A 27,180-nucleotide genomic window follows, 5' to 3' on the forward strand; every position below is an offset into this window, starting at 1 on the left:
GAGAGCTGGGATCATGACCCGAACCGAAGGCAGAGGCTTTAACCCTCTGAGCCACCCAGGCGCCCCTCCCTGGTAATATTCTTGACTCTGAAATCTACTTTGTCGGATTTCAATACAGGCCACTCCAGCTTTCTTTTGATAACCAGGAGCATGATATTTATAAATCCATCCTTTCACTTTTAGGCTAGGTTTGTCTTTATATTTAAAACTCATTTCCTGTAGACAGCAAATAGTTGGATCTTGTTTATTTTAAAATCCAATTGGATGATCTCTGCCCTTTAATTGGGTTATTTAGATCATTTGCATTTAATATGATTATTGATATAATTAGATTTTAAGTCTATCATCTTTCTATTTTTTTGTCCTTTCTGTTCTGTGTTCCTTCTCCCCCCGCCCCCATCTTATTTTGGATTAATTGAATATATTTTATGACCCCATTGTATTTCATTTGTTGTCAGCCCATCCACATGTGCCAAAGGCAGGGCCAGTCCCCAGCTGTCCTGTTCCACTCTGGCTACATTTGAGACAGCTTCTCTACCTTCCACAGACTTCCTTCCACGCTCTAGAAGCCAGAAGTGCTGGCCCAGGCTGTCAGTGATTCATCTCCGCTAGACAGCTGCCTCTCACAGGAGCTGCCCCAAGGCCTATCTGACCAGCTCAAGCCAACCCACAGAGCTTGTTTCCAGTCTGGCAGAGCGGAAAGTCTTCCCAACCTGAGATCCTGGCTCTGGGGAGGGGCAGAGCTCTAGAACTTATTTCTCTAGAAATCCTTAAGTTTTGGAGACCTTTCCCGGGTGTTCATCACTGCCCCACCTCCTCTTTCTACCTGCGAAACAGTGGCTGCCTGAGATATCCTCTGGCTGGGCCAGGTCAGTCCCGAGTTTCTGAGGAGGGAGCTTTATATGTGTCACGGTGAGAGAGAGAGTTGTTTGTGTCTTACCCTGGAGACCACACTGCCCTGGGTAACTGGTCTTGCCTGGAGAGGGGCAGATGAGAGATGGGGATTGTGGGTCAGAATCATCTTTTGTGATTCTCTACTCTGATGAGAAGGGGACAGTTAGAAGGTACTCCCCAGTGGCTGAGTCAAACCTGGCAGGAGCTGTTTAGGACCTGTGCCTCTTGGTCTGGGCTAATTTCACTGCATTCAGTGTTTTTAAGTGGAAGGGTCCTGTCAAAGCTCTTAGGCTAGCAGCCAAACAACAGAAGTGCTGTGTAGGCTAGGACCCGCGAGAAAGCAAATCTCCTGTGAGCCCACCCTTTTATGACAGGAAGTCGTCTGGGGAGAAATTGAGCTCTTCGCTCTGCACAGCTGGTTTAATGCTGTAAAACGAAGCTCTTGGGATGGAGAGTGGAATTCTTAAGGTTCAACACCCCCACCACCACCACCAAGAGGACATCTGGGAAAGGTTGCTTCTGACAAACGTGGGGAAGGTGGAGGCCGTCCTGTTGGGATTGGTGAACATGTGTCAGGAAGAGGGGAGGACCTGGGGGGTTTTGACAGGCAGAGAAAACAGCAAAACAAACCACAAGAGGGCAGGGCAGCTGCCAGGAATGTGAAACAAATTCCGCACAGCTTAAGGAGGGAGGCTGTCTTGTGGCTAGAGGTGGGTGTGAATGGACTGCTGGCTGGCCATGGGTCCGGAAGGGCCTTGAAGGGCCTTGAAGACCTGCTCCAGAATTTGGAACCTCCCTGCAGGCACTGGAGAGTTGTTGGATGAAGGACAACGATTGTCGTGGAAAGCTGTCGGACATAGGCGCTCTGGGTTTGAAATCAGATCCTACCCTTTACTTGCTCTGTGACCTTGGGCAAATGAACCACTCGGAGCCTCAGTTTACTCATCTGCAAAATATCTCCTTGCAGGGTTGTGCCGATCTGGTGAGATCAGAAAAATGTGTAAGAACTTGGCAATTCTTTTTTTTTTTTTTTTTTTTATAAATAAATTTCTCTTGTTTTTGTTTTTTTTTTTTTAAGAATTTATTTATTTGATAGAGAAAGATCACAAGTAGGCAGAGAGGCAGGCAGAGAGAGAGAGAGAGAGAGAGGAGGAAGCAGGCTTTCTGCAGAGCAGAGAGCCCGATGCGGGGCTCGATCCCAGGACCCTGAGATCATGACCTGAGCCGAAGGCAGCGGCTTAACACACTGAGCCACCCAGGCGCCCCAAGAACTTGGCAATTCTAATATAACTTCTTATTTCCTGCCGTTGTATTAGACTGTGTGGTGAGAGGCAGAAACGATGTCTTATCCAGGCCTCAGTCCGAACTCCTAGTGTAGTACTTGTCATGTAGAAGGTGCTTGGTAAATATTTCTTAAATGAAAGGATGACAGAATAAGCGACTAGAGCTGGGCGCAGAGTAAGGAGTATAGTGCAGTGATGTTCAGTAACTATTAGTTGAAATTTGAATAGAAGGTTTTATAATAGAATAGCCCTGATCAGATCTTAGTACAGAAGGGTGACTTTGGCCACAAGGAGGCGGGGAGTTTGGAGAAGGCTGAGAGGGAAACAAAGGAAACTACTAGAAAGCTTTGCAATAATCTATGTTCATGGCATTCGTTGAGCGAGGACCTACTCATGGTGAAGGAGCGGGGGGGGGGGGGGGGGGAAGCAGGGAATAACGAGCTCAGTTTCGGACTTGTCGCCCGCGAGGCTTCAGAGGGGAGCCCCGGGTACTCGGTGAGCTGTGGCTGGAGCTAGATGTAGCTCCACCTGGGGCTACCTGGAGGGAGAGGGTTCTGAGGCACGAGTCTGTGAGGTAGGATGGACACCACTGGCAGACATCAGACTAAGCTCCTGGGCTGGGGGGGTGCGGGGTGCCAGGACCAGAAGACTCAGTGGCTGGACCCTGGAAAATCCCAACAAGCTGACGGGAAGACAGGACATAGGTAGGCTGGGAAAGCAGGTCCTGCGTGGTTTGTGATGGCCTGTGATTTCAGGCAGGAAGGTACTACGGGAGCAATAACGTACTATTACGGAGTGTTCCAGAACTGGGTTCTGAGGTCAGACCCGCTGGGTTCATTTGGCTCCACCATGAACCAGCATGTACGACTACATGCAGATTGCTTAACCTGCCCAAACCTCCTTCTCCTTTCTGTAAGAGAGAGATAAGAACTGTAGCTTCCTCGTCAGTTGGTTGGAGGGAATTAAATGAAAGGATACACACTTAGCTAGCCGTACGAGGCCTGCACGTACCGGCTAAGAATAATTTCAAACTCTGTTTCAGGGATCGAGGGGCACGTCACCCTGGTTTTCAGCCTCTGAATGTGTTGGTAGGTCACAAGGCCCCCCCATCTGACCTCCACCCCCACACCCTGCAGCGGGACAGTGGGGGAATCCCCCGGGGGCTGAGCGGCTCCAGATGCCGAATCAAGCCGGAGTTGGAGCTGGGATAGAGTAGCAGCTCCCGGCTCCCGGTCTTGTGATACTGCTTTTCTGGAACACGTGGAACCACGCGGTGGATCAAATGAGGGGATCTGGGCACATGTCAGGATCACATCTGAGAAAGGAAGGAAGCTTAAAATAGTGTCTTTCATCATCTGAAACTTTGAGCCAGGAAAGTCACCCACTTCACCATCTCAGTGGGGCTTCCGGAACCCCAGCACGATGCCTTGGATTTAAGGCTCCCGAGGCTTAGGCTGCAGCCGGAGGTCCAGACGCCTCTTCCCCGGCTCAGGGACAAGAACAGCCAGTCCCTGTTTTTTGCATGTTCCCCGCCAGTGGCTCCTGCGTTCCCCTGCCCCTTCTCCCCCTCTCCCAGGTTCTCAGTGCTGATTACTCATAGGGAAGAGGTGCTGATGGGGTCATTAGACACTGAAAGGAATCCAGTCTTCCTCTCTTAAGGCCCCTGGAGCTTCAGTCTAGACTTTTCCTCCTGGAGGCTGGCCAACTTTATTGTGTTTGATCTTTGCAGATTTCTTCGAATCCCAGGGTCCTCACCAACACAGTCTCTGTGTTGCTGACTTCTTACTCATGGCTCCCTTGCAGGCCTGGAGTCATAGGCAGGTGGAGCGGGGTGGGGGAAGGACACTAACTTGGAGGGAAGAGACTTGGGAAGCAGGAGCTGTGATGGAACCTGTTATTTCCCTCACTTTCCTACCTGTGAAATGGGTATAACAACCTGCTCTCAAGGTTCTAGAGCTGGCCAAGCAGTGAATGGTAAAAAGGCTTCCAGAAGCCCTATTCAGACAGCAGCAAATATGCATAATATTTGGAATGGCATGTAGCTGCACCCTAAAAGAACACAGTGTCACTTAGAACTTCTCCTAACCAGGTCTCACAGCTGGCGTGTTGCGCACAAGAAGAGAGGCATGCCAACTCCTGGGGCACTTTGGTTTGGGGTTCAAAGAGGTTGTCACCTGCTGTCTCTTAGGATTGTGCCTTTTGAATGCGTGGCATTGCAATTGCTTTGCAGAGGTCCCTGCGTGACTCCAAGGACACAGTGTGGCCACAAAGAATCTGGGCCCATTTTTTCCTTAAATATTGGATTCCCACAGAGCCAGGAGGTTCCTTTGATAAAGAGAAGTGCATTTCTTTGCTGGCTGGACAAAACAGGCTACTGAGGGCCCGAGGCTCATGCAGGGGCTCCCTCCCTGCAGCGTTCATCAGTCAGCATTGGATTTGGAGGTACTGGTGAGGCTGACACGATTCTTTTGCCTGAACTGCTGTCTCTGGGGACATCTCTCCCTCACTGCCAAGAAACTAGCACTAAAATACTCATTTGAAGGAAAGATTGTTCCAGACCAAGCCAGAGGTTCTTCAACCCTATGAGCGGTGAGCTCTTCCTCCCAAAACACCCAGTAGCTCACTGTAGCCCACCCCCCAGCTGCTCACCTGCACTTGCTGCTGGTGTGGACCGATCTCCTGAGCCCAGGGCGGTGGGCAGCTCTCAGCTGTCTTGTGCTTCTACCTGCCAGGCACTCACAGGCTTCTGGGAGAAAGACTGTGTTGGAGGATGGAGCCAAACTGGGCTGCAGTTTGAAACCCTCCTGAGCACTGACAGATTTGGCTAAGGTGGGGGAGGAAGGGAGTTTCTCATAAAAATAACGATAGCTTAAAATGGAGCGGGCAGCTTGGTATCTGGGGGCTGAGTCTAGCCCTCTGGCCAGCTTGTGCTTCCCCCGGATTGGAGTGTTCCAGACCTGCAAGGAAGAGCCGCGCAAACCCGGAGAGAGTCCTGATCGCCCCTCTTAGCCTCTCTCTGGGACACACCAGTGTCCCCAGGGCATCAGGCTCTGAGAACGGTGCCCCTGGCCTTGCCTTGCTGGTCATGGGACTCCAGGCCCCACTCTACTGAAAGATGGCAGAGTGCACACCAGAACAGCCCCATTTCTGTGGAGAGACTGTAGATCAAGAGGCTAAAAGCATGGGCCCTGGAGTTGCACAGGCCTGGGTCTGAGTCCCAGGACACATATCTTCCTTGTAGGACTCTGAGCCTCAGTTTCCTCATCCATAAAATGGGAATAATATTCTCTACCTCAAGGCGCTGGGGAAGTTTACTGCCCAGGCACAGGAGTTATGCAAGCAAGCAAGGGTACCTCTAACTGCTATTGCTGTGCAGACCTGGGCCGAAAGGTTATGGGAGTATCACCCTAATTGCTTGGAGGGCTAAACCCTGGTCGAGGAAGATGTTCCTTCATCCAGTCTGATGGGGACATGTAATGAGCCGTCTTTGATAGAAATGACAGGAACTGGCAAAGACCCCCTCCTGGCCAGACTGTCAGGAAAAATGTATAGATAACTTGGGTTATTTGGTGTGTGGAGGCTCCTTTGGTATCCTGAGTCTTCCAGAGGGCCAAGTGCTGCGCGTGGGAGGAAGGGGAGGCTTGCGCTCCAGGTTGCCATAACTTTGCATATGATTTGCATATGTTTGTGGGGCCCCTGCAGTTTCTTCTCGCATTTCCAAGTTAAAATACTGCTGCTTCTCCAGGCAGACCAGATATTGATTTTCTTCTTCTCCGGTTACTTCTCCAACCACTCTGATTGACCGGGCTCCTGGTGAATGGGGGATGTGAGAGTGGATGAGGAGGACGGTGGGAGGAAGGGAGGGGAGCCGGCGAGGACCTTAGAGCCCTTTCTACTCCTTGAACATGAGCCATCATGGGTGACGAGAAGGAGCTGTTTCCAGAGGCATGAAGAAGGGCCATAGGGAATTTTCTCCCTCGCGCGCGTCCCGGTCTGTTCCTTCCCGGCATCCCTAACCTGACCTCTGGTGCCCCAGGCCCACCTGTCCCGGGGATCCAGGGCCACCGAGGGAGGTGGGGAGGCGCAGGCCAGGGGCGGGCGGGGGGAGGGGCGCCGCGACAGCCCAGCCGGGCTTTGGGGAACCTTGCGAGAGGAAGTGGCTTCCGACTCCTCTGCGCGCAGGGCGAGGGGCAGGAAAGGCGCGGGCTGGCGGGGGAGGTGTCGAGATGGCGTTCTGCGCGCGGGGCGGAGGGGACGAAACCGCGGATGCCGAGTGAGCCGGGGAGCGCCGCGCGCGAGGCGGGCGCCCACGTCCCACCCGGGAGCTTGCAGCCCGGGCGGCGCGCAGAGAAGGGCGCAGGTTACCCCCCCACCGGAGCCGCTCGGGGCCCAGCCTGAGAGCCCAGGCGGCGGATGGGCTGCGCCTAGACGGGTGACAGCACCCCCCCACCCCAGCCCGCTGCGAGGCTGGGAGCTCGCGCTGGTAGATCTTGGGGCGGGGATCCCCTCCTCCCTGGGCCGCCGCAGGAGCCCGGCCGGTGACACGCGCCCTGTGCCTCGCGGGGCCCCGGGCTAGATGACGGTGGACAGCAGCATGAGTAGTGGGTACTGCAGCCTGGAGGAGGAACTGGAGGATTGCTTCTTCACTGCCAAGACCACCTTCTTCAGAAATGTGCAGAGCAAACATCCTTCCAAGGTAAACATCACGATCCAATGCAAAAGCCTTTGACTGCGGGTTTAGGGGGTAGGGGCCAGAGAGAATCACTTCCGTGGTCCAGGAGGGAAACCTGCATCCTGGCCAACAGGCAAGGCCATGTGTTATCAGAAGGGGTGGCCAGTTGCCCTGGGACCCTCTTGAACTTGTGGGCTAAGTGGACCAAAGGTTGGATCTGGAGCCCTTCCAGGACCACCAGCAAACACTCTTCTCTTTTTAATGCCCTTTTCAGTATTTCCTGGCCCTGGACCTTTTCAAAACGGCTCTCTATGACTTGGTGACAGTGCTTGGCTCAGTCTGGTGACATGATCACCTGTGCCTGGGAAGGTGACAGGCCAACTGCTCTGTGTCAACCCCCCCCCCCCCCCGCCCCAAACCTGAGCTTTGAAGCTCTGGGTGGAAAATGGATGGCACCCAGTAGGGTAAACACTCACAGGTCGACACTTCCGTATTGTGAGTGGCCAGAAACCATCTTAAAACACAGTTGTAGTGACTTTGCAGAAGTGTAGGGAGTTTTTAGAAGCAAACTAAACCTTCTCTAAGTCTCTGTCTTGCTACCATTTTAACTTACTGACTTTGTTGGGGTCACCTGAAGGGGGTCGTATGTGCTTCCTGTAGCAACTCTGGGCACCCGGCGCGCCCGAGTCCCCTGGCCACACCCTCCCGGCTGCTACCGATCACGGATCTGCCACATCCTTGGTGGGAGCGGCAGAAGAGCTCTATTTGTTTGTTTGTTGTGCTATTTAGATGAGAGGCTTCCAAGCCAAGGGGAGAGATTGCCTAACAGGGACTGCTCACAGACAGAAGTGAGCTGCTAAGTTTCACAGGTTTGTGCACACTCATCAATTGAGCGGTCCTACATGGGCAGATTCACCAGAAACTTCCCCAGGCCTGACTCTGGGGCCTCCTTCCTGACTAATTCATATTGCCCGTAGACCCTGCACTTCCTGGATTCTGACATTACACCAATGTACTGGACCTTTCGGTTGTGAGAGGATGCCCAAGAACCAAAGGAAAGTTTTGATATTGGTGTTTGAAGGAATCAACTAAAACGACCCCTGGAACCAGCGCCTGCTATCTGGGGCACCCTGTGATGAGGCTGGGGAGCAGGGCCGGTACTGGGGGGCTGGGGAACAGGAGTAGGTAGGGCATGGCTGCCAAGGGGTGGTGCCCTGCTCTCTGTTGGGGTTCTTGCCTCATGGTGTGGACAGCCCCTCACCCCTCACCCCTCACCCCACAGGCACTCTGGCTGTCTGGGGTCTTTAGACCGGTGGTTCTCAGCCTTAGCTGCACCCTAGAATTAGCCGGGGAGCTTTAGAAAATGTGGGTACCTGTCCAGAAGTAGAGAGTCTGACTTACTTTGGCTTAGGGTATGGCCTGAGCATCAGGATTTTGAAAAGCTCCGCGCGTCCTTCTGATATGCAGCTAAGGTCAGACCATGGCTCTAGAGAGTTTTGCTGCTGCCTGGGGAGGAAATGGTTCCTGTTTTGAAAAGGGGGTTTAGCTGCGGTGCTTACTGTCAGCCAGGCTGCGAGCCCTTGGTCCCAGAAGGTGGGCTTTTGGCAGGATGGGGCGCACGAAAGGGCCCTGCAAAAGCTGGGGTTTCTTTTCCTTGGCAAAGGAAAGCGGTAGCTGTGTCTGGTACTTCTTGGGAGAGATAGAAATATCTTGTAAGAAAATATTCCCGGGGTGGGGTTGGGGATGGTGGGTGACTTGTTTCTTGGCCCAGACCGCCTTCTGTGCTCCTCCTCGTCTCCCAAAGCGTCGTTCCTGAAAATACTCCTTTGGTTTGGCGCCCACGTCAGCTCTTTCTTTACTCTGTCTAGATCTTGAATCCATGCCCTGAGGTGAGGTCTCTGCATACCTCATTTGCCCCAGCACAGAAGCCCTCAACGGGGCAGGAATCCCTTCTAAGAAACTTGTTTGTTGGACCCTGCACGGGGTGATGAGGCTGAGTGCTCCTGACGGGAAAGGATGGTGGGCATAGCCCCTCTGAGCTTGGCCTTTGCCGAGCCCCTGGCTGAGGAGATCCCGGGCCGGACAGCAGTGCTTCTCAGCCCAGGCTTGCTTTCAGCACGGCCCAGTCTGGGGAGTGAGGCCTGGGGGGTGAAGGGGTGTGTGCCTGACTCCGGAGCTGGGGAAGCTTCATCCAAATGTTTCTGTCTTTCGTCCTTTGAAGGGTCGTTCTGCCTTTAATCACATTTTCAGTTCCGTCTTCTCCCCTGCAGCCGCTACTGGAGGGGGGTTTCAGAGAAACCTCCTGTGCTATCACGATCCCTTTCTGATCCCTAAGAAGGCTGCTTCCTTCCTCCCCGAAGACAGGTCACGTCCGAGCTCCTAAGGGAATTCCTCTTTCCTGTCTCCAAGGAAAGGCGTCTGTGTGTTTCCCGGTCGCAGAGAGACTAGGGCCCTCATCCCAGCAACGTCGTCAAGACGGTGGCTATAAATAGCCTTGTCAGAACGACCTGTATCTGCCTCAGGCCGGCGCCTGGTGGGGCCCAAGCTGCTCTTCCTGGTGCCGCCACCTGGGAGCTGTCACTGGTCCCGCCTCCAAGGAGTTCCCCTCTCCAGCCCCTTCGGTGGGAGGTTGGGGGGTGAGAATGAGGAGCTGGCAGCGGAGAAGGGGCACTGTGCCCTGGGCCCTTACAGAAAGTGACAGATGTGTGCCGTCCTGCGGCTTGTCTAAGGTGACAGGGACAGCAGGAGGCTTCAGGGGGCTGAGGCAGCGCTGGATTCATGTGAGGGCACTTACATCACGTTGCCGTGGGTTCCTGTGTCCAAACGGGGCTCCTGGGGGTCTGGGGGAGAACGGACCTGCATGGCTGGTGATGTCGTTGGGGCTGCAACCCAGCAGGCTGGGGCAGCCCAGGCTGGGGGGGGGGGGGTCTGTCCCAGGTCACGCGGCAAGTTTAGGATGGAGCCAGGGTTAAAATCCACACCGCTTGCCTCCTGACCCAGAGATTTTTCTGGGTTAGTCCGACTAAAGGCAGCATGTGGCGTTTAGCAGGGCTGGTGACAGTGAGGCCACGCCCTCTGGCCATCCTCACCATCTGCTTCTTTATTCCTGTCTGGGGTCTGTGGGGTCCTGTCTGTGGCCCCATCGGTCTTCCCAATGCCCTCAGGTGGTGGCAGCTTGGGTTTTGGCCTCTGAGCTCTCCTCGTGTCTCCAGGAGCCCCAGACTCTGGAGCCACCCAGAGCTTCAGGGTGGCTGAGCTTCCTGAAAACACAGGACGCCTGCTTCTTGCAGAATGTCAGAGCTGAAAAGGATCCATTTGGTCGAGTGCCCTCCTCTGAGATGGAGAAACTGAGGCCCAGAGAGGTGGGAAGGCTGCACCAGGCCACATGGGTGTCAGGCGGAGCCAGGACTCACCCCCTTCTTGGGCTTCTTGTCACATGCTCTTCTTGGTCCTCTTCACCCAGTGGGTGACCCCGGACCAGCCATGGTCCTTGTCCTCCCAGAGCCTTCTACAGAATGGAAAGACCCAGACAACTTCAGGCTCCGTTCCATAAGGCACGCTAGTCAAGGACACACTGACTCTCCATTTAACTAGCAGGGGGTTCCCTGTCATTAGTTCCAAAATCTTACAATTTTAGTCATTTAAAAAGAACTTTTGGGTGTCTAACCCTAAATCCCACTTGCTGGATATTCCTCCTCGTGGTTGTTTTCTTTGTGGATACGGAGGACAGAAGGTTGACTCTCTCTGTGGTTAAACATCCTTCAGCGCACGTGGATCACGCTCGCATCCCCCCCTGCACTCCCGCTCCCAGGTTTTCTCTGTGCTGACTCCATGGATTCTTGAAAAACTCGAGACAGATGCAAAGAGAAAGAGGGCCTCAGGGGTCAGAGTAGAAGCCACCTCTGGTTCTGTTCCTGCACGTGTCTGGCCTTCAGCCCCTCCCTGACAGGGCCTCTGTGGCACGACGGGGATGTCAGCCCACCATGACGGCCCCGGGACCAGTCAGGGAAATCCCGTCTCTCCCCGGAAGCAGGCACACCCGGGCCTCAGGCACAGCTCCTGCCCCTGCCCTTCTAGGCCAGAGAGAAAGGCATACTAAAAAGACATGAGTTCCAAATTTGAGCAGTAGAAATAACTTAAGAATCTTTGGAAGTATTGGGATAGCTCACATTTTTAGGCATTATCTCAGGAACCTGCACAGACCAAGATTAACGGCCAAAGATGCTTCGTGCCGGCCCAGACCCAGGATGGCCTTCCTTTTAGGCGGCAGCCTGTCTCCCCCTCCCGTGGTGTTTACCACCCATCGCTGGCTCTGGCCCTCCCTGGGGTTGGCTTTTCTCTAGTGCAGACGGGAAACCCGGGAAGACACAACGCGCATCCCCTTCGGGTGCAACACGGCACCAACACTGGGTTCAAAAGCAGACTTGTGAGTGCAGGTTGGCTGTAGTGGCTCTGTCTTCTCTCTCGCATCTTGTATCATCAGGATGGATGAGAGGTTATGGCCAACAGCCCCCTTTTTTCCGTCCTGGCACATAAGAGCAAGTTATTAGCCCCCCTTTAAGTCAAGTTACATTGGCAGGTGGGGGGCTCCGGTTAACACATGGGAGGTTTCGTGGGCCAGCCCTGAAATGGAGTCTTCTATAGCCGCACGCCATTGGCCAGAACTGGGTCACGTGGTCACACCTCACCACAAGGGAGGTTGGGAGATGCAGTGCAGCTGTGAGCCCAGGTGGCCGAGGAAGCAGGTTGCGGTGAGGGCGTTTCTCTGGCGCCGTCACGAAGCCTTCCTGCCCGCCTCTTTGCCCGACACCCACTTTTGGAAGCTCTGCTCATACTTTCTTGGAAATGGGCCGAAACTCTCCTTCATGGGTCACCGAGCATCTGGCGCTCCCGGGATGAGGTCCCGTCTTCCCCAGCCACACTGGCAGCTCCTTGAGCACAGATGCTCGCCTCACTCGGCCCTTCTCGGTGCCTCCGTAGCATCTGAAGCCTCCAGCGATGCGGCAGGTGGTTCAGCCTCCTCCTTCAGACGCACCCTCGGGATCACTGTTTGAAAATGGAGACTTGGGGACCCTGTCTCAGACTTGCTGGGTCCTGCACCTTTGGAGGTCCGACCCTCAAATATTTAATTTGGGCTAAAGTCAGGGAAACCCCTGTTTAGAAATACTTAATAATTTCCATTAAAATACGAGATGGCATTTGTCACGGATTCCAGACGGGTTCCTAGGCTGGAAGTTGAAGCCAGAAGCTACAGAGATTTGTCCTTGCTCACACAGCTCAGTAGAGACAGAACCGAGGCCTCAGGGCCCCTGGGTCCCTGTTACCCTCACCATGACCCGCTGAGTGAGGCTGTCGGAGTGGCGGCCCTTTGCCACGGTGAGCAGCCCGTGGTGTGGAAGCCCCAGATCTGCGAGCCGAGACCTGGCCGGTCACGGCAGCTGCAGCTGTTACCTGAGGGGCCGTGGTCCAGCCACGTCATCTCTCCAGACCGGGGTCACCATTGTCCTTTCAGCAAGAACACTTGTGAGAGGAGCCTGTCTCGATTTTCTTCCCTGAGGATCCGTCCTCTGTGGGAGCAGATCCTTCTCACCACCTTTTCATGGAGCTAATGGATACAGTCTACTGGGTTCTAAGCTGTAAGGATTTCCGCAGGGAGGGGTCAGGAGGAGGACCTGCCTGGCTGGCACACGTCCCCTTCTCTAGGACTATTTGGGACTTAACTCAAACACCGCTGTGTTCCAGAAACCTCCCCTTCAAACCTCCCCTCCCTGTTCCACCAGGCTAGACCATTTATCCCGACGTAGCTGGATTTTCCCTATAAAGCAATTCCAGTTACAGTTTGGGGCACATGCAACATCTATCCCTCCAAGTAGTTTAAGGAGAAAGGAAGAAAGATCCCACACTAGAAGCAAAGCCTGGATTCCAGCTCTTAGTTCACAATACCAGGTTGGACTCTGGATCCAGCTCCCAGCCCATGAGCTGGAAAGGGTGACCCCACTGGCTCAGCCTGGGTGCCCAGGAGCCTGGGTTCCCTTCTTTCTTCCACCCCAACTCTCCAGGTAACCCACATCTGTGCATCTGGCTTTGGGATCCTTCTGTATGGAGGACCCAGATCCGTCCCCCTCCAGAGCCTCAGTTTCCTCTTCTCGATGGCTCAATCTACCCATAAAAGAACATGGGGACACTGGCCTGGCCTAGCATATTCCCTGGGGACGAGAGGATGAGCTAAATTTGCCAGGAAGCAGGAGCACTACATTTCTAGGGCCAGGAGGAAGAAGGGAGCTGTAGTGGCAGAAAACCTTGACTCACAGGGGCTGTGGCTTCTATGCACGGTGCCGTCCTGACCACCCCCCCCTTCTCTTCTCCCACCCCCACCCTGCTTAGCTTATGGCCCCCATCCTACCTCACTTCCTGGCTCTAGAATGAAATTCTCTGTAGCCTATTGGAGGTCTTGCATGCCCCCTCAGATGGCTAAAATTTAGTACGTCCAGAACCAACTCAGTCAGAGTTTCTACCTGCAAGTGATTTCTTGCTGTGTTTCTGGCCCTCCTAGTCCCCCGTCCTTGAAGACTCATGGGTCTCCCCTCTTCCCTTCACCCAGCCCGTCACTGTGGGTTCGGTCTCCTGTGCTGCGGAGGTCAGGCTCTCCTTTGTGCTCCCCCCAGCCCCCGCCCTGCCCTCTGTTGGGTGTTCATCACCTCTCACCTGTACACGTCAGAAAGTCACCCAACTGGCTTCCGTCCTGTTTCTCCCCCTCTTGCACATCCTGCTCAAGAGTGCCAGGGGCCTATCATTCCAGTATCACAAAGCCCCTAGAGCCTTCCCTCTGCTTCCAGAGCGAAGCCCACCCTTGGTCCCTGTTCCTTATACAGCATCCCCAACCCTGCAGTACAAGCAAGCCATTGGCCTCAAGCAAGCCATTGTGTTTTTAGCTTTCTTGTAGCCCTGAGGCCCAGGGGGTGGGGTGACAGACAGATAATAGTACTTCTCAGTGCTTACAGACCTGAGGCCCCAGCTATGTTGGGCCACAGACCTTCGTTGCTCCCCTCCCCCTTCGTGGAGGATTTGGATGCGGGCGGCTGGGCGGAGGGACATCCCGGTGGAAGATGCGGTCTCTGCCTGGCAGCCACGTGGCTTTCATCAGGACATGGCGGCATTCGTTCTCTCCATCCTCCTCCAACCCGGTTTCCAGTCCTTCCTTGTCTGGGGGGCTGTGGTGTGTTGGATCTCCACCTGCTTGGATCCCTGCTCCGGGGGGTGCCTCGAAAGTCAGGAGGCTACTGAGAGCCTCTGACAGACCACACGGGCAGAATCGCCCTTGCTATCAAGCCGAAAGATGGGCACATTCAATGAGGTCGTATGCGAAAGAGGGTTAGTCAAGGGCGAGGCCCCCGCCCCACGTTTGTCCAACTCCAAAACACATGTTCTTTCCACTGCACACATGGCACCTTGGGTGAGAGTCAAGTTTGAAAATCTGCAGAGGAGCTCCAGCCTCCTGCCTCAAGCGCTGGTGACTGGCTCTAGGCAGCGGGGGTTCTCATTCAGCCTGCTCCCTGGTGCTGAAATCCAGGTGCCTTTTCCTGCTCTGGTCTGGGGAAATCTGGGCCCCCAGCCTCACCATTGCATCAGCTTCCAGCTGGGGAGCCCCTCCTCGTCCTTCTCATCGCCTGGCTGTCGCTGGTGTGGAGAGTGGCATTGAGTGGTCCCCCAGGGCTGTGGTGGGGATGGCGGGCACACAGGTGTGCAGGGCACTGGCCTTGCCTCGGGGCTTGAGAGGCAGGTCCTCTGTTGACAGAAACATGTGGAGAGGCGGTAGGTGTGGCCGATCACCACATTCACACACGGCGGGGAAAGTGTGGGTTCCTGAGGCCAGAGTGGCAGCTGGTGGATCTGGGGTGTCTGGAGATCATGTCCACATGCGCTCACTTCTCTGTGCGCCCCAAACGCCAGTGCTGATGGGCTGAAATGTTCCGGACGAGGGGCCACATCTTGGTCATCATTGTGTCCTTGGCACGGAGGAGGGACATGAAGCAGGTTTGACAAAGGAAGAGTGGGCTTGGAGCTTCCCTGCAAACAGAGCATCCTGAGAAGCCACAGGGACTCGCCGGGGGGCACAGGCACAAGCTCCTCAGAGCACACGGTGTGTGAAAGCTGATCTCCGGACTGTTCTAAAGGGAAGCTGGCTAAGATTCCGGACGTGGAATCAATGGATTTTTCCAGTAACTCTGAAAAGAAAAATCTCACTGAGTGAGCAGAAAATGCAAGGACAACTTTCCAAACATAGAGCAGCTCTCTCGTCCCATCTGTGATTGCTCAGCTGTTTGCCCTGGAGGATGAGGGCAGGCAGGACTGGGTCACTAAGCAACGGAGCCCTGGCACCTGCTGGCAGGATTTGGCCTGGTCCTTCCTCAAGAGGGGCCTGGCGGCAGCAGGGACAAGAGCTCATGCCTAGGGGCTCGTGTGAGGAGGCGGGAGAGCCTCCTATGACAGGTTTCTCCGGCTGCCTTTCCGCCATGGAGAGGGGCAGGTTCAGGGGGGAGGAACAAACGCACTTCTTGTTTGTCTTCATTTCCCAGTTAAATTCTGAGCAGGGCCCCGGTTGGACAGTCCCAGTAGTCTGAGCATCCTCTGTGGGCCCAGGTGGAGTGGGAAGGGGGCTGCTCAAGGGACCCAGGCCCTTAAGTGAGCCCATTATGGGGCCTGGGAACCCAGACCACAAGCCTTTGCCATATGTACCTCGGGAAGAATGCTCACTGCTCCAGGACTCACTCTCAGTCTTCTGGGATAATAAAGGCCATTTCGAGAAATGCAGATGGGTGATGAATTTTGATGTGGCGAAGTGGGGTTCATGATTAGGGCGTGTTGAAGCATAAAGCTAGGGTCTGCTGGGAGATGGTCAGAATGTATAATAGTGGCAGTGAATTATCGGGCCTTGACGTGTGGCATGCCCTGTCCTAAGTGCTTTCCATCGAATAATGGGGAAACTGAGGATTCAGGATTTGGGCCCAACTCTGATGCCAAAACTCTTAGCCCCTAAGCCGTACTGCTTTTCTGAAAGCTCTTTCCAGAATTTTCCTAGCTGAAACTCTGGCCATGAGGCTCGGAGTTGCCCACCAACGCAACCCCGCATCGGCAGTGTCCATCCTGGAGGCTCTGAGGATGGCGCCCTTTGCCAGGCTGTTTGGGAGCCGGAGGAAACCAAATGTCCCTGCCCCTGAGTCTTTGTGACACAGCCAGAGGACACACACTGGAGAAGACTCAGAGTTACCTAACAACCCACTGAGACATGTTTCAATGTTCCCTGTTGGTCCCCAGGCAGCAGCGTGGGGTGGGGTTCACAGGGCAGGCAGCACTGTGACAAGAGGACGTATGTGGGCTGCTGCAGAAGCCCCAGCATCCCTCCCCCTACCCTGGGCTTGCAAAGCCCAGGGCACAGGTGGGGTTTCCAGGGAGAGGGAGCCAGGGTGACTGCCCTCCTTTCTATAGGGCAATGCAGGCCGGTGTCCTGGCTGCTGGCACAAGTCCCTGTGAGGGTGGGCAGCACGGCTGTTCTGGGCCCTGGGTACCAGCTCCCTGGGTCGCTCTCCACTGCTGAGTCAGATGAGTCCTCTGGGGAGCTCTGCAGGGAGCTCCAGCCCAGCTGAAGCTGGCCCGTGGAGGGGGGGTCCTGCAGCCCGGGTGCCCACGTCCCCGACAGCCCAAGAGAGGTCCTGGAGTTAGAGCACACAAGCTGGGTTTCTAAAGCCGCCCCCTCTCACGGCCTTGGGACACTGATGCTTTGACTCTGTGCTCTCAGAGCACATGGATTGTTCACGAAGCTGAGGAAGCCTTCTTCAGAGTGTTCTTGTGCAGGGAGGTCCGGTGTGTGAGAGAGAGGGCGCGGTTTGGGGGTGGGGATGGGTGCCCTGAAGGCCAGCCTCTTCCCAGCTCCCAGCTGGGTGACTTTGAGAGAGTGCCATGGCTCTGCGGCCTGCAGAAGAAAGAAGACACCGAAAGAAAGAAGTGTTTCCCCAAATATTCCTTTTGTGGATGCATCTGTTTCCCGACGGGGTTGGGGGTGGGGGGAAGAAGCTGGAAAGCCAAACGTAGCTCCTTGACCTTGACCGGCCATGCCAGGTTGGAGGGAGAGTGCCTGAGGCAGGCTGGGGAGTCCCCGGGCATTGAGTCATCTAACAACTCTGGTTGCTCCAGAATGCGGCTGCCTCAGCCACTTCATCTCTGGGCCCCTTCTAGATCTCTGAGCCCAGGCTTCCGTGTGCCTGAGCCCCTCTCTGGAGAGGCCCCTGGGAAGCTCTGAGACCCTCCCCTTGCTGTAGAGCTCCTCTGAGTTGGGCTGGACTGTTCAAGTCAGCCGGAGGATCCAGTGACTTCTTCGTGCGTGCAGGACAGTGGCCGGGGCCCAGGAAAAGAGCCGACCCCCAGAGGATGAGGGCCCACCTTGCTCTCAAGTAGGCTGGACTGCTCACTTGCCTGGAAGGCAGAAATTATGGGACACCCCAGCTATACTGGAACCAGATGAAGCCAGCTGGCTACGAGGCCTCCTGTTGCCCCGCCCTTGGAATCCTCTTTTTCTTTAATTCTGATAAAATATACCTTACAGAACATTTACTGTTTTAACCCTTTTTAAGTATAGAGATCTGTGATGCTAAGTACATTGCCTGTGCTGTGTGCTAATCCCACCACCATCTCCAGAATATTTCCATCTTCTCTGCCAAAGCTCTGTCCCCATTACCAGCACCTCCCCACCCCCTCTCCCCACAGCCAGCCCCAGTCTACTTTCTGCCCCTGGGAATTTGACGACTCGAGGGACCTCCTCTAATTAGAATCATACAATCTGTCCTTTGGTGCCTGGCTTATTTCCCTCAGTGTGATGTCTTCAGGGTTCCTCCCTGTAGCAGGTGCCACGGTTTCCTTCTTTTTAGGGGTGCATAATATTCCATTGCCTGTCTACACCAACTTGGTTCACCTATCCATCCATCGGGGCTTGCTTCCATTTTTTGGTTATTGTGAAGAATGCTGCTGTCAGCAGGAATGTGCAAATACCCGTCGGAGTTTTTGTTCTTACTTCTTGTAGGTATCAACCCAGAAGTAGCCTTGCTGGATAATCTGGTGATTCTTCCCGTTTAATCTTTCAAGGACTTGGTGGTCCGTTTACGAGGTGGCTTTGCCATTTCACCAGCAATGCCCAGGGCTCCAGTTGTCTCCGTGATCTTGCCCATACCTGCTGTTTTCTTTGTTTTTGATGATGGCCATCCCAATAAGTACGAGGTGGCCTCTCATTGTGGTTTTGATTTGCATATCCCTAATGATGAGTGATGTTGAGCCTCTTTCCGTGTGCTTATTGGCCATCTTTTTATCTTTGGAGAAATGTCTATTCCAGTCTTTTGTCCATTTCTAAAATGGGGTCTCTTTGTTGTTTTTGTTGGATTGCTGGGATTCTTTGTATATTCTGGCTAGTGATCCTTTGTCAGACATGTGGTTTACAGTGGAATCCTCTTTAAATTGGTTCTGAAAGAGCAGCATTCAGGCTTCGGAGAGACTGGAGCCTGGCACGGGGTTTTGGACCCACTCTGTCGTGCTGCCCACCATCATTCCTGACTCACCCCACAGTGCTCTCTGGTTCTGGGTGCCCTGGGGACACAGAGATGGGAAAGGTACAATCCCTGGTTTTGGAGTCAAACTAAGGGGTCAGGGAGATGGAAAGGGGGCTGACCTATGTGAGGCTGGGTGAGGGGAGAGGAACTAGGATGGAAATCCCGTGAGGAGAACTGACCTGGAGAAAGACCTTCATGTGCCCTAGAAACTCTCAGGGCATCAGAAAATGCCCCAAGGGAAAAGTTCTGTGGCCGTTACAGTAGAATAGGTTGGTGTCACCTGGATTCACAGTTGAGACCTCTGAGCTGGGAGGAAGCTTCCACAAGTCTCAGGGGAGGGAGAGCAGAAAAGGAAGGGGTTTGCATCACCTGCTCTCAGAAACAGGACAGGAGTTTCCTCTGGTTTCTAGCTGTTGTCTCAGAAGTCGATAGGTGCCGTGGACCAGGAACCCTATAGGAGGAGCCTTATACGATTCTAGAACCTTTTACTCTTCCTATATTTATTTTGGGCTTTTATGTGCATGTGTCTGTATGTGTGTATATGTGCGTATATATGTATGTATTTATGTTCATGTGTATATATGTGTGTATATACATGTGCATGTGTGTATGTCTTATTACTCCTTTATGTTTTATTCAGTTCATTAGGCAAATGGTTGATGAGCTCCTCATGTCTGCCAGGCACTGTTTTGGGCACTGCTGCCTTGATCAGGGCAGGCCCTGTCCGCAGGGAGTCTGCATTCCGTGATCGAGCGGGTCAGCAGAGGCCACCAGGGCCATGTGTCTAGCCCACTGCCAGGCTGTGGGGAATGGGGGTCCGGGGGGGAGCGTCAGGAAACCCCCCAAGCAGAATGCATATACAGCTTTCTAGAGAGTGGACGAGCAAACAGTGTCCCTGGGGCCCACAGTCATGAGCTGTGAAGGACAGCGAGGGCCTCCATCTAGGCCTGCGAGGGGGTTCCCAGGACTAGGGTACCAAATCGCTGGTTTGCCCAAGACTGTCCTGACTCTAGCACTGAAGGTCCTGGGTCATAAGAAAACTTTCAGTCCCTGGTCAGCCTGGGACTCAGGAGCTGAGAGCATTGCTGACTTATCCCGAGGCACAGTGGTCTTGGTGTCTGAGGGGCCCACAATTCCTCATGCATCCACAAAAATGGCTTAATTTCTTTTGAAATCAGGAGGGAGAAAAATGAACTCTTGGGTTGAAGAAGTTGCTTTCTTCTGTGATATATATATATACATATATGTATATATATATATATATTTTATATCAATGCTATCATAAAGTAACATTTCCCATCTTTTTTTTTTTTTTTTTAAATGGAGGAAGAGGGGCCCAGGGCCCTGACGACAGAAGTACTTAGGACACACAGAGTTGTAACATGGCTCTGGCTGAAGGGCCTGTCAGAAATCAAGGTGAAGGCAGAGGGATCCCATGTTGAGCCAGCCCTACCAACCCGCCATTCCTCAGCCTCACTGGAGAGCTGCCTACTGATGGCGATGGTGGCCACAGTGAAGGTTCACTGGCTACTGTTTATTGGGTGCCTGCTGTGTACGTGCACTAGCTGTTGATTGAGTGCTGGGTGTGTGTGCACTAGTTACTGTTTATTGAGTGCCTGCTGTGTACATGTACTAACTTTATTGAGTGCATGCTGTGTACATTCACTAGCTGTTTATTGAGTGCTTGCTGTGTATGTGCACTGGCTATTATTTATTGAGTGCTAGCTGTTTATTGAGTGCCTGCTGTGTATGTGCACTAGCTGCTATTTATTGAGTGCGTGCTGTGTACGTGCATTAGCTGTTTATTGAGGTGCCAGCTGTGTACGTGCACTAGCTGTTTATTAAGTGCCTGCTGTGTATGTGCAGTGTGCTAAGCACTTCCAGATGTTTGAACTCATTTCATCTCTGTGACAAACATGTAAAGAAATCCTGTTGTTTGCACTTCATAGACAAATCGGAGCCTTGGGAGGACCGACTCGCGTGCATGCACAGACTGAGGTCATGCAGCAGTGGGAGCACTGGGGTCTGGGGATGAGGGGCTGAATCATTTCAGGGACTAAAAGGGATTGTGACTTGTGAGGTGCTGGTCTATCGGTGACTTTATCATGATCCTGAGGCCCTGTAGGTCTGGAACCTGAGTCACCGCCGCTCCAAGGGCAAGGGGCTCTCCCAGCCTCCTGCAGATGGCTGGTGTTCTTTGCCCCAACTCACCCCGGCTGACCCGCCCCTGCTTGTGGGAGGGAGGGACCATGCGCAGGCTCTGGGCCATGCTGGCCCCCTGGGGAGCCCGCTGGTGCACAGCCTTCACCCCTACACGTGGAGATGACATGGCTGCCTGGAAAGCACCGAGGCTCCGTCAGCCCCATGCTGCCCTGTGCTTCTTAACAGGCCTGTGCCTCTGCCTTCCCTCTGCAGGTGGTCTGTGCACTCCCATGGACCATGGCCCACTGGCTTCCTGTCCCAAGGTGACTTTCACAGCCTCACCCGTGGGCAACTCAATCAGTTACTGTTGACTGACTGTCTGCATGGACCATCTGCTCTAGGGTTTTGTCTTCAGCTTCTTTCCAGTTTCTCAAATCCCACCCCCTTTTTTTTCCTGCTCCTCTGTTTCCCACTCCTCCCCCAGAGCAGCTCAAATCCCGAATCCTGCAAGGTTATGCTCGTTCGCATGGCTCCCTGCTGAAACTCCTTCCTTCCTTGCTCTGCTGGGAATAGCCTCCTGGAGAACACAATTGAGGAGTTTCCAACCCTTATTATTTCTGGGATGTTGGCTGGAGCCAGAGAAGAATCTGGAGGAATAAATCCCTTCCCTACCCAGGGTGTGGCTGGGCAGCCATTCCAGAAGACAGGCCCTTCTGCACCTGGGGGAGGGCCCTACAGTGAGGACCCAAGGGGCTTCCTTCTTCCCATCTGCTTGAGGCCATCGAGAAGGGACCAGTGAGCCTTGCATGTGGTCTGGGCATTGAACAGGGCATTTGGTACCCAGCCCAGGCAGAGGGCTGTCTGCCCCTTTGGTTCGGAAGTTCCCAGGTAGGAGGGGCACGTGCGAGGCATCAGGTGTGTGGCGCCCCTGCCGCTCGAGGCCAGCAGGCTATCCTGGAAGGTGTCTGCGGATGGTCCTTCGCTCGCAGCAGAGCCTGACGCTCTCGCCCCTGACATAGGCCTGGAGGTGCTTTCTGTCCAAGGGGCAAAAGAACGGCTGCTGAGAGATTTGCTAAGAGCTGAGAAAGAGGAAATGCAGCAAAGGCTCATGGACACTGGCTTCCGGGGTAGTTTTTGTTTTGTTTTCTTGAGTGGTGTGAGTTAGGAAGGTGTAGACCTCCTTGAGCCTTGGGGACGATTGGAGAAAGCAAGCAGCCAGTACTGAGACCAGTCACGCCACAAACGTGGCTTCCTGATACTGTCTCAGGCCAGTTCTCACCCCTGTGATTCAGACAAGCCAGCTGTCCTCTGAGGGCCCCAACCCCCACCCCACCCCCAATTCTCTGAAATAGAAGAGGAAGCAGTGATGAAAGAAACCACCCTCTCCTCGAGGTAAACTCATAGAGCTGCAAAGGCGTCTCACTTCATGATTTCACAGAGGAGGAAACTGAGGCCCTCAGATGGGAAGTAACTTGCGAGAGGTCACAGGTCAGGACGGTCTTGCATTCGTTCTGATCAGGAAGCTGCAAAGAGCTGAGCAGGGCCGGCCGCCAATTGGGAGCCCGCAGCCTGTGCCTTCACATCAGCCCCTTGGGGTGCGGGTCCGTGGGAGTGGCTCCTGGACCTGCCTGCAGTCCGTGGCTCAGCTCTGGGCTGGGCGCCACCCAGGCTGCCCCACCCTGTCCTGGCCACCTCCTTGGAGGTTACAGAGAGCTTGACAGAGCCTCGAAGGGGGTACGAAAGAGGCACAACCATCAGCCATCATATCTGTCTCTCTCCAGGGAACATCTACTTGGGAAGACGGGACTAACACATGTGCCATAAGAATGAAACCAGAAAAGGCAGGTCCAGGTAGATCCAGCTGCTGCCGCACAGGCTGCGAGGACACCTCCACGGGCCTTGTGGGGTGGACGTGTAGGCCAGCAGGTGCAGAGGTCCATCGTACGTGGTAATTGGCAGCTTGGCCACGACAGGAGCCTGAGGCACTGGGGCCACGGGGCTGGGGTTTGGGAGTCTGTCCCCGAGCCGGTGACTGAGCCTGGCCTCCCAGATGCGTCCCTTCCTCAGCCAGCTTGTCGCCTCCCCCGCCGGGAGCCGGGCGCCGGGAGGAAAGCAGGCCCAGGTCCGCTGAAGCCATGAAGCCTCTGGCGACTTGTGCAAGGGGTCATGACAGAGCAAAGTACAGAAGGCCGGTCGGCTGGGGACATGCAGGGACAACACAGCTGTCGATGGGACTCTCCCTCAGGGGCAGGCGGCGCCTAGCACAAAGCCCCGTATTGGCCTTTCTCAGCTTGGGAACTGAAATGGCAGGGATCTCCTGCTTGAGAGCAGAGAAGGAGGAGATCGCCATGGGCAGGGGAAACCTCACGATGCTGGGGAGATGGCGCTCAGGGAGATGGGGGCTCCGCACCCTGAGCGGGAGGGGGCAGACTATGGGTCATGCGCCAGGCACCATAGATAACGTGCTACCGACCCCCGGCCGCGCTCATCCCGGGGCTGTTCCAAGCCATGATGGCAGAGGGATGTAGTTGTAGCCAGGACTGTACGGTCAGCAAAGCCTCGGGTGTTTGCTCCCTGGCGCTGGACGGGAAAAGCGTGCCAGCTGCTAGTGTAGAGTGTGCCACGCTCTGGGGCACAGCGGCCAATCCTGATGGAGTTCTCAAGGAGAGTGAGGCGTGGGCTTGGCTCCTAGGCGTCGGGCTTTGTAGGCCCGGGAGGACAGTCACAGTGTGTGCCTTTGGGTGGCTTTGATGATGTCCGCAATGTGTTTGCCCCGTGCTCTCATTTGGTCTTCCTATCTGTGCATGAATTCTATTAGGCAATGAAGGATTTGTATTTCAAATCGATAGCTGGAACTGAGGACAGAGTCTGAGGCTTGAAGAGGTTATCAGATTTCCGCAAGATCACTTAGTTAGTCTTGGGAGCCAGGCCTCAAACACAGGCTTATGTTCATCCTGTAGGTGTTTTCTGAGCCTCTTAGGCTCTAGGATGCCACGACAGGTAAGACAGGCGCAGGTGTGTCTCCCACAGAACTCAGTCCATGCTGATATCCGAGGCTCACTGCACTGCAATTCCTAGGAAAAAAATAAGTTCTTTCTCCTCCCGCCCCTTCCTAGTAGGCAATGGGGAACCACTGGAGGTTCCTGAGCAAGTGTCTATTGTTTACTTCGTGCTCGGTATGGACATAAGAAGAAACAGAAGTATGGTACAAGTTATTAAGAAAATTCACTCTAGTTGGGAAGACAACTCAAGATAGTTAGTCTACTTGGAGGTTAATACAAATAGATGCATATTTAAGTGCCAGGCAGTATAGTGCTAGCTTTACATGTGGGTAGCTTTAACCTTGCTGGGGCTTGGTTTCCCCATCTGTGAAATGGGCATTCTCATGGACTTGTGGTGAGGATGACACGGACTGAGACAGATCATCATCACCATTGTTCAGGGCAGGAGTGGCCAGAGAGGCCGGGACAGAGAGCAGGACCTCAGGTGGGCAGATGGGAGCAATATGATGAAAGCATCAGGAAAGAAGAAGCAGCTGAGAAGTTTAAGAAGAGGGAGAGTAAAATTTTTCAGCAAAAATGAGGTTTGTTTGATTTGGGTCAAAAGACAATGGGCACAAAGTTATCTGAGGTATCAGAGTGTCTGATTCTCCTCAACCTGCTCCTCCCCTGCCCCCGACCCCCACTGCTGCCCTGGGTCCACCTGGGGATACTAGGAACCACAGGACTCATTCGGAGCTGCTTCTTCCACCGTGACCATGTGTCCTTGGTTCGGATGCACAATTTACCAATGTTTGGGTTTCTTCATAAAGTAAAATTCAGCTTGGGGTAAATCGGCTCTGAGGTAGGCCCCAGAGCACATGGGATGGTTCTCTTCATTTTGTTGTTAGGGATATATATGTATATGTTTTAATTAATTAATTAATTAATTAATTAAGAGAGAGAGAGAGCGGGCACGTGCACATATGACTGGCAAGGCGGGGTAGACAGAGGCGGGGGGGGGGGGGGAGTCCCCGTACTGAGTGCGGAGCCTGATACGGGGCTCAGTTTGGGGCTTGATCTTACGGACCTGGAGATCCTGACCTGAGCCCAAATCAAGAGTCGATGCTTAAGGGACACAGCTACGCAGGAGCCCCAAAGATATTTTTAATAGAGAAGTTTGGGGCTCACTCTCAGGGGAGCTTGGACTCCTAGCACCCAGGCTCTTCACGTGGCTGTATCCTAATACCCTTGAGCCCTGAGAGGCAACACAGCCCCTTCCGTAGCTCCAGATGGCAGAGCACACACCTCTTTTCCACCAGCACCCTCATTTGCCAGCCGCCATGGGCACAGCTAGACCATCTGGCACCAGTGCCGGGGGCTCAGAGCAGGTGTGTTCCATGCCAGGTGCCCTGAGAGACATAGACCCCCAAGGAGAGACACATCCGTGGCCAAGGCCAGTGTTTGTGAAACCCTAACAGAGTGAGTTCCCTGTTCTTTCTCCATCTCGGGCCACCCTGAGAGATACAACTCTATGTTTCTGGCTCTGTACCCATGGACAGAAACAAATCTTTCACTTTGAGGACATGAAAATCTGACAGGTGAATAAGAATTGAGGTCTTTGCCTTACACTCTGAAGACGACTCTATTGGTGTTGATCTTGTTCAGCCTAAACCTTGGCGGAACCCTACACCACACATCAGAAGCTCGGAGACGGAGCCCAAGCAGGGTTTCTAGAGATCCCCTAGATGATTCCATGTGGAGCTGAGTTGAAGAACCACTGGCCTAGATTTTGTGCCCTCCCTGGGAGGGGAAAGGATTAGTGGGTGCTTGTGACTGACTCGCTGGCTGACTGGCTGGCCCACTTTGCAGGTGATTCATGCAATCCACCCGTCAGATCTTGTCTGCCAGAGGTGGTGTGGGCAGCAGCCATGTCAGCCCTGGGGGCTGACGTTCCAGCCTGGGGGACTTTGCCTGTTGGCCACACAGGGCTCCTGGCACCCCCAGATGGGGTGGTGGAATCAGGACAGCCATCTTCTGCGTCAGTCCTGGAAGGGGTAGCCTCCGATGTTCGCGTCACTTCCCCAGGTTTGTGGTGGGCAAGGGGAAGGAACAGATGAGTTATCTGCTGAAGAGAAGGGGAACAGGAAGAAGAAACCTCTAGTTACAGCCGCTGTGACTATTGCTGTATACAAACCCAGGCCTGGAATAATCGACTTTTGAAAGCCGTGAACCAGCTGCCTTTTCTTATAGGGAAATGGCTGTAGTTCACTTGGAAACTATGAGAGGAGAACTTCCCAGAACTTCTAGAGTTTCCTGTCCATCATTTATTTTATTTTATTTTATTTTATTTTATTTTATATTTGTTTAGTAGATGATTATGAGAAAGCTGTCAGCCCCTGAGGAGGGGAGAGCCTGTGTGTCTCAGAGATGGATAGGATGGACCACAGAGTAGGAACCAGATAACTAGTCTGTGTGACTGGCAGCTCCCACGGTTGGGCCACGGCCAGGCACACGTGGTCCCACAGAGATGGTCCAGGTATGGGGAAGGGCAGGGTTGGGAGGGCTTCCGGGGAGGTACGTGTCCCTGGGAATGGACTGTGGGAACAGATGAGCTCCCTCTGAGGCTCCCCGGATTGATGCTTTGCCAGTGAATGAAGATACTGCCTGAGGCTCACATCTGTTGTTGCTTACCTCAGGCAAGCAGGAGAACCCCTGGGCTGTGTGCTGCCCCTTGGGGCGCTTGGATGGTCCAGTTCTAGGGCCCGAAGGGCATGCAGGGAAAGGATGGCTCCCTCATGCCACCCGAGAGAGTAGAAGGCCGTCCTTGGTGGCTTTGTTGGTGACATGGTACCCTGGGTCCTGAGTTCTTTGGGGGCCTGACCCATTGATCTGATAAACCATGGACGAATGTTTCACAGGTCCCGTCATTGATGGGCCTTCGTTTGGCAGCTGCAACCCTGGCCCTCATGGACTGGCATGGGATTTCAGTGATCGTTATGGGAGTGGCAGAAGCGCCGTCCTAGAGTGCCCGGTGGTGGATTGAGAAAAACATGGGCTCCACACTTGGATGGACTCTGTTCCAGGCTCTACTCAGAGGCTTGCTAGCAGTGGGACCACAAGTGTGTTCCGTAACCTCCCCAGGCCTCAGCTTTGTAATCTGTGAAATGGGAGTGACGGAGGTGGTAACGCGAGACAGGGTATGTGAAAGCAAGGAGCGCAGCGCTGGTCCCTCAGATCTCTGAGGAAGAGGACTGGAGCAGACAGGCCAAGGCAAGAGGCTGGGATGGAAAAGGGCTGTCGGCTTATCTCCATGCAGAGGGGTGGGCGGTGGGCGTTGGGAGGCCACACCGGCTCTCTGGGGCAGCCTCAGAGTCGGCCACGTTATCTGCTGTGTGAGGTCGGAAAGTGAGAGGAGGCCGCGCAGGCATCGTGCTGAGCGTGCCCTCTCCTCCCGCGGCTTGCTGACTGCTGACGGGAGGCACTGCAGGGACAGGCTCCAGTGAGCGGGGGGGGGGGGGGGGGGGGGGGGGGGGCCCGCGCGGGGGGCGGGGCGGGGCCGGCCGGCGGGGCGGGGAACCCCCCGCCCGCCCCCCCCCCCGCGCGAGGGCGGGGGG

At 54.4% G+C, this 27,180-nt stretch overlaps 1 protein-coding gene across 2 annotated transcripts in view; it reads left to right on the forward strand.

Moving 5' to 3' along the window:
• Positions 1-27,180, forward strand: part of RASSF5 (Ras association domain family member 5) — a 65,651-nt gene that overhangs the window by 30,452 nt on the left and 8,019 nt on the right. Inside the window, exon 1 of one of the 2 annotated variants that reach the window (XM_059413291.1) lies at positions 6,307-6,873. The exons of the other annotated variant lie outside the window; for it this stretch is intronic. Coding sequence (XP_059269274.1) covers positions 6,754-6,873 — 120 coding nt within the window. The 5' untranslated portion in view covers positions 6,307-6,753. Of the gene's footprint in view, positions 1-6,306; positions 6,874-27,180 lie in introns of those variants that run through there. 2 annotated transcript variants of the gene reach the window in all.

The sequence above is a fragment of the Mustela nigripes genome, chromosome 10 (assembly GCF_022355385.1).
Source record: "Mustela nigripes isolate SB6536 chromosome 10, MUSNIG.SB6536, whole genome shotgun sequence".
NCBI lineage: Eukaryota > Metazoa > Chordata > Mammalia > Carnivora > Mustelidae > Mustela > Mustela nigripes.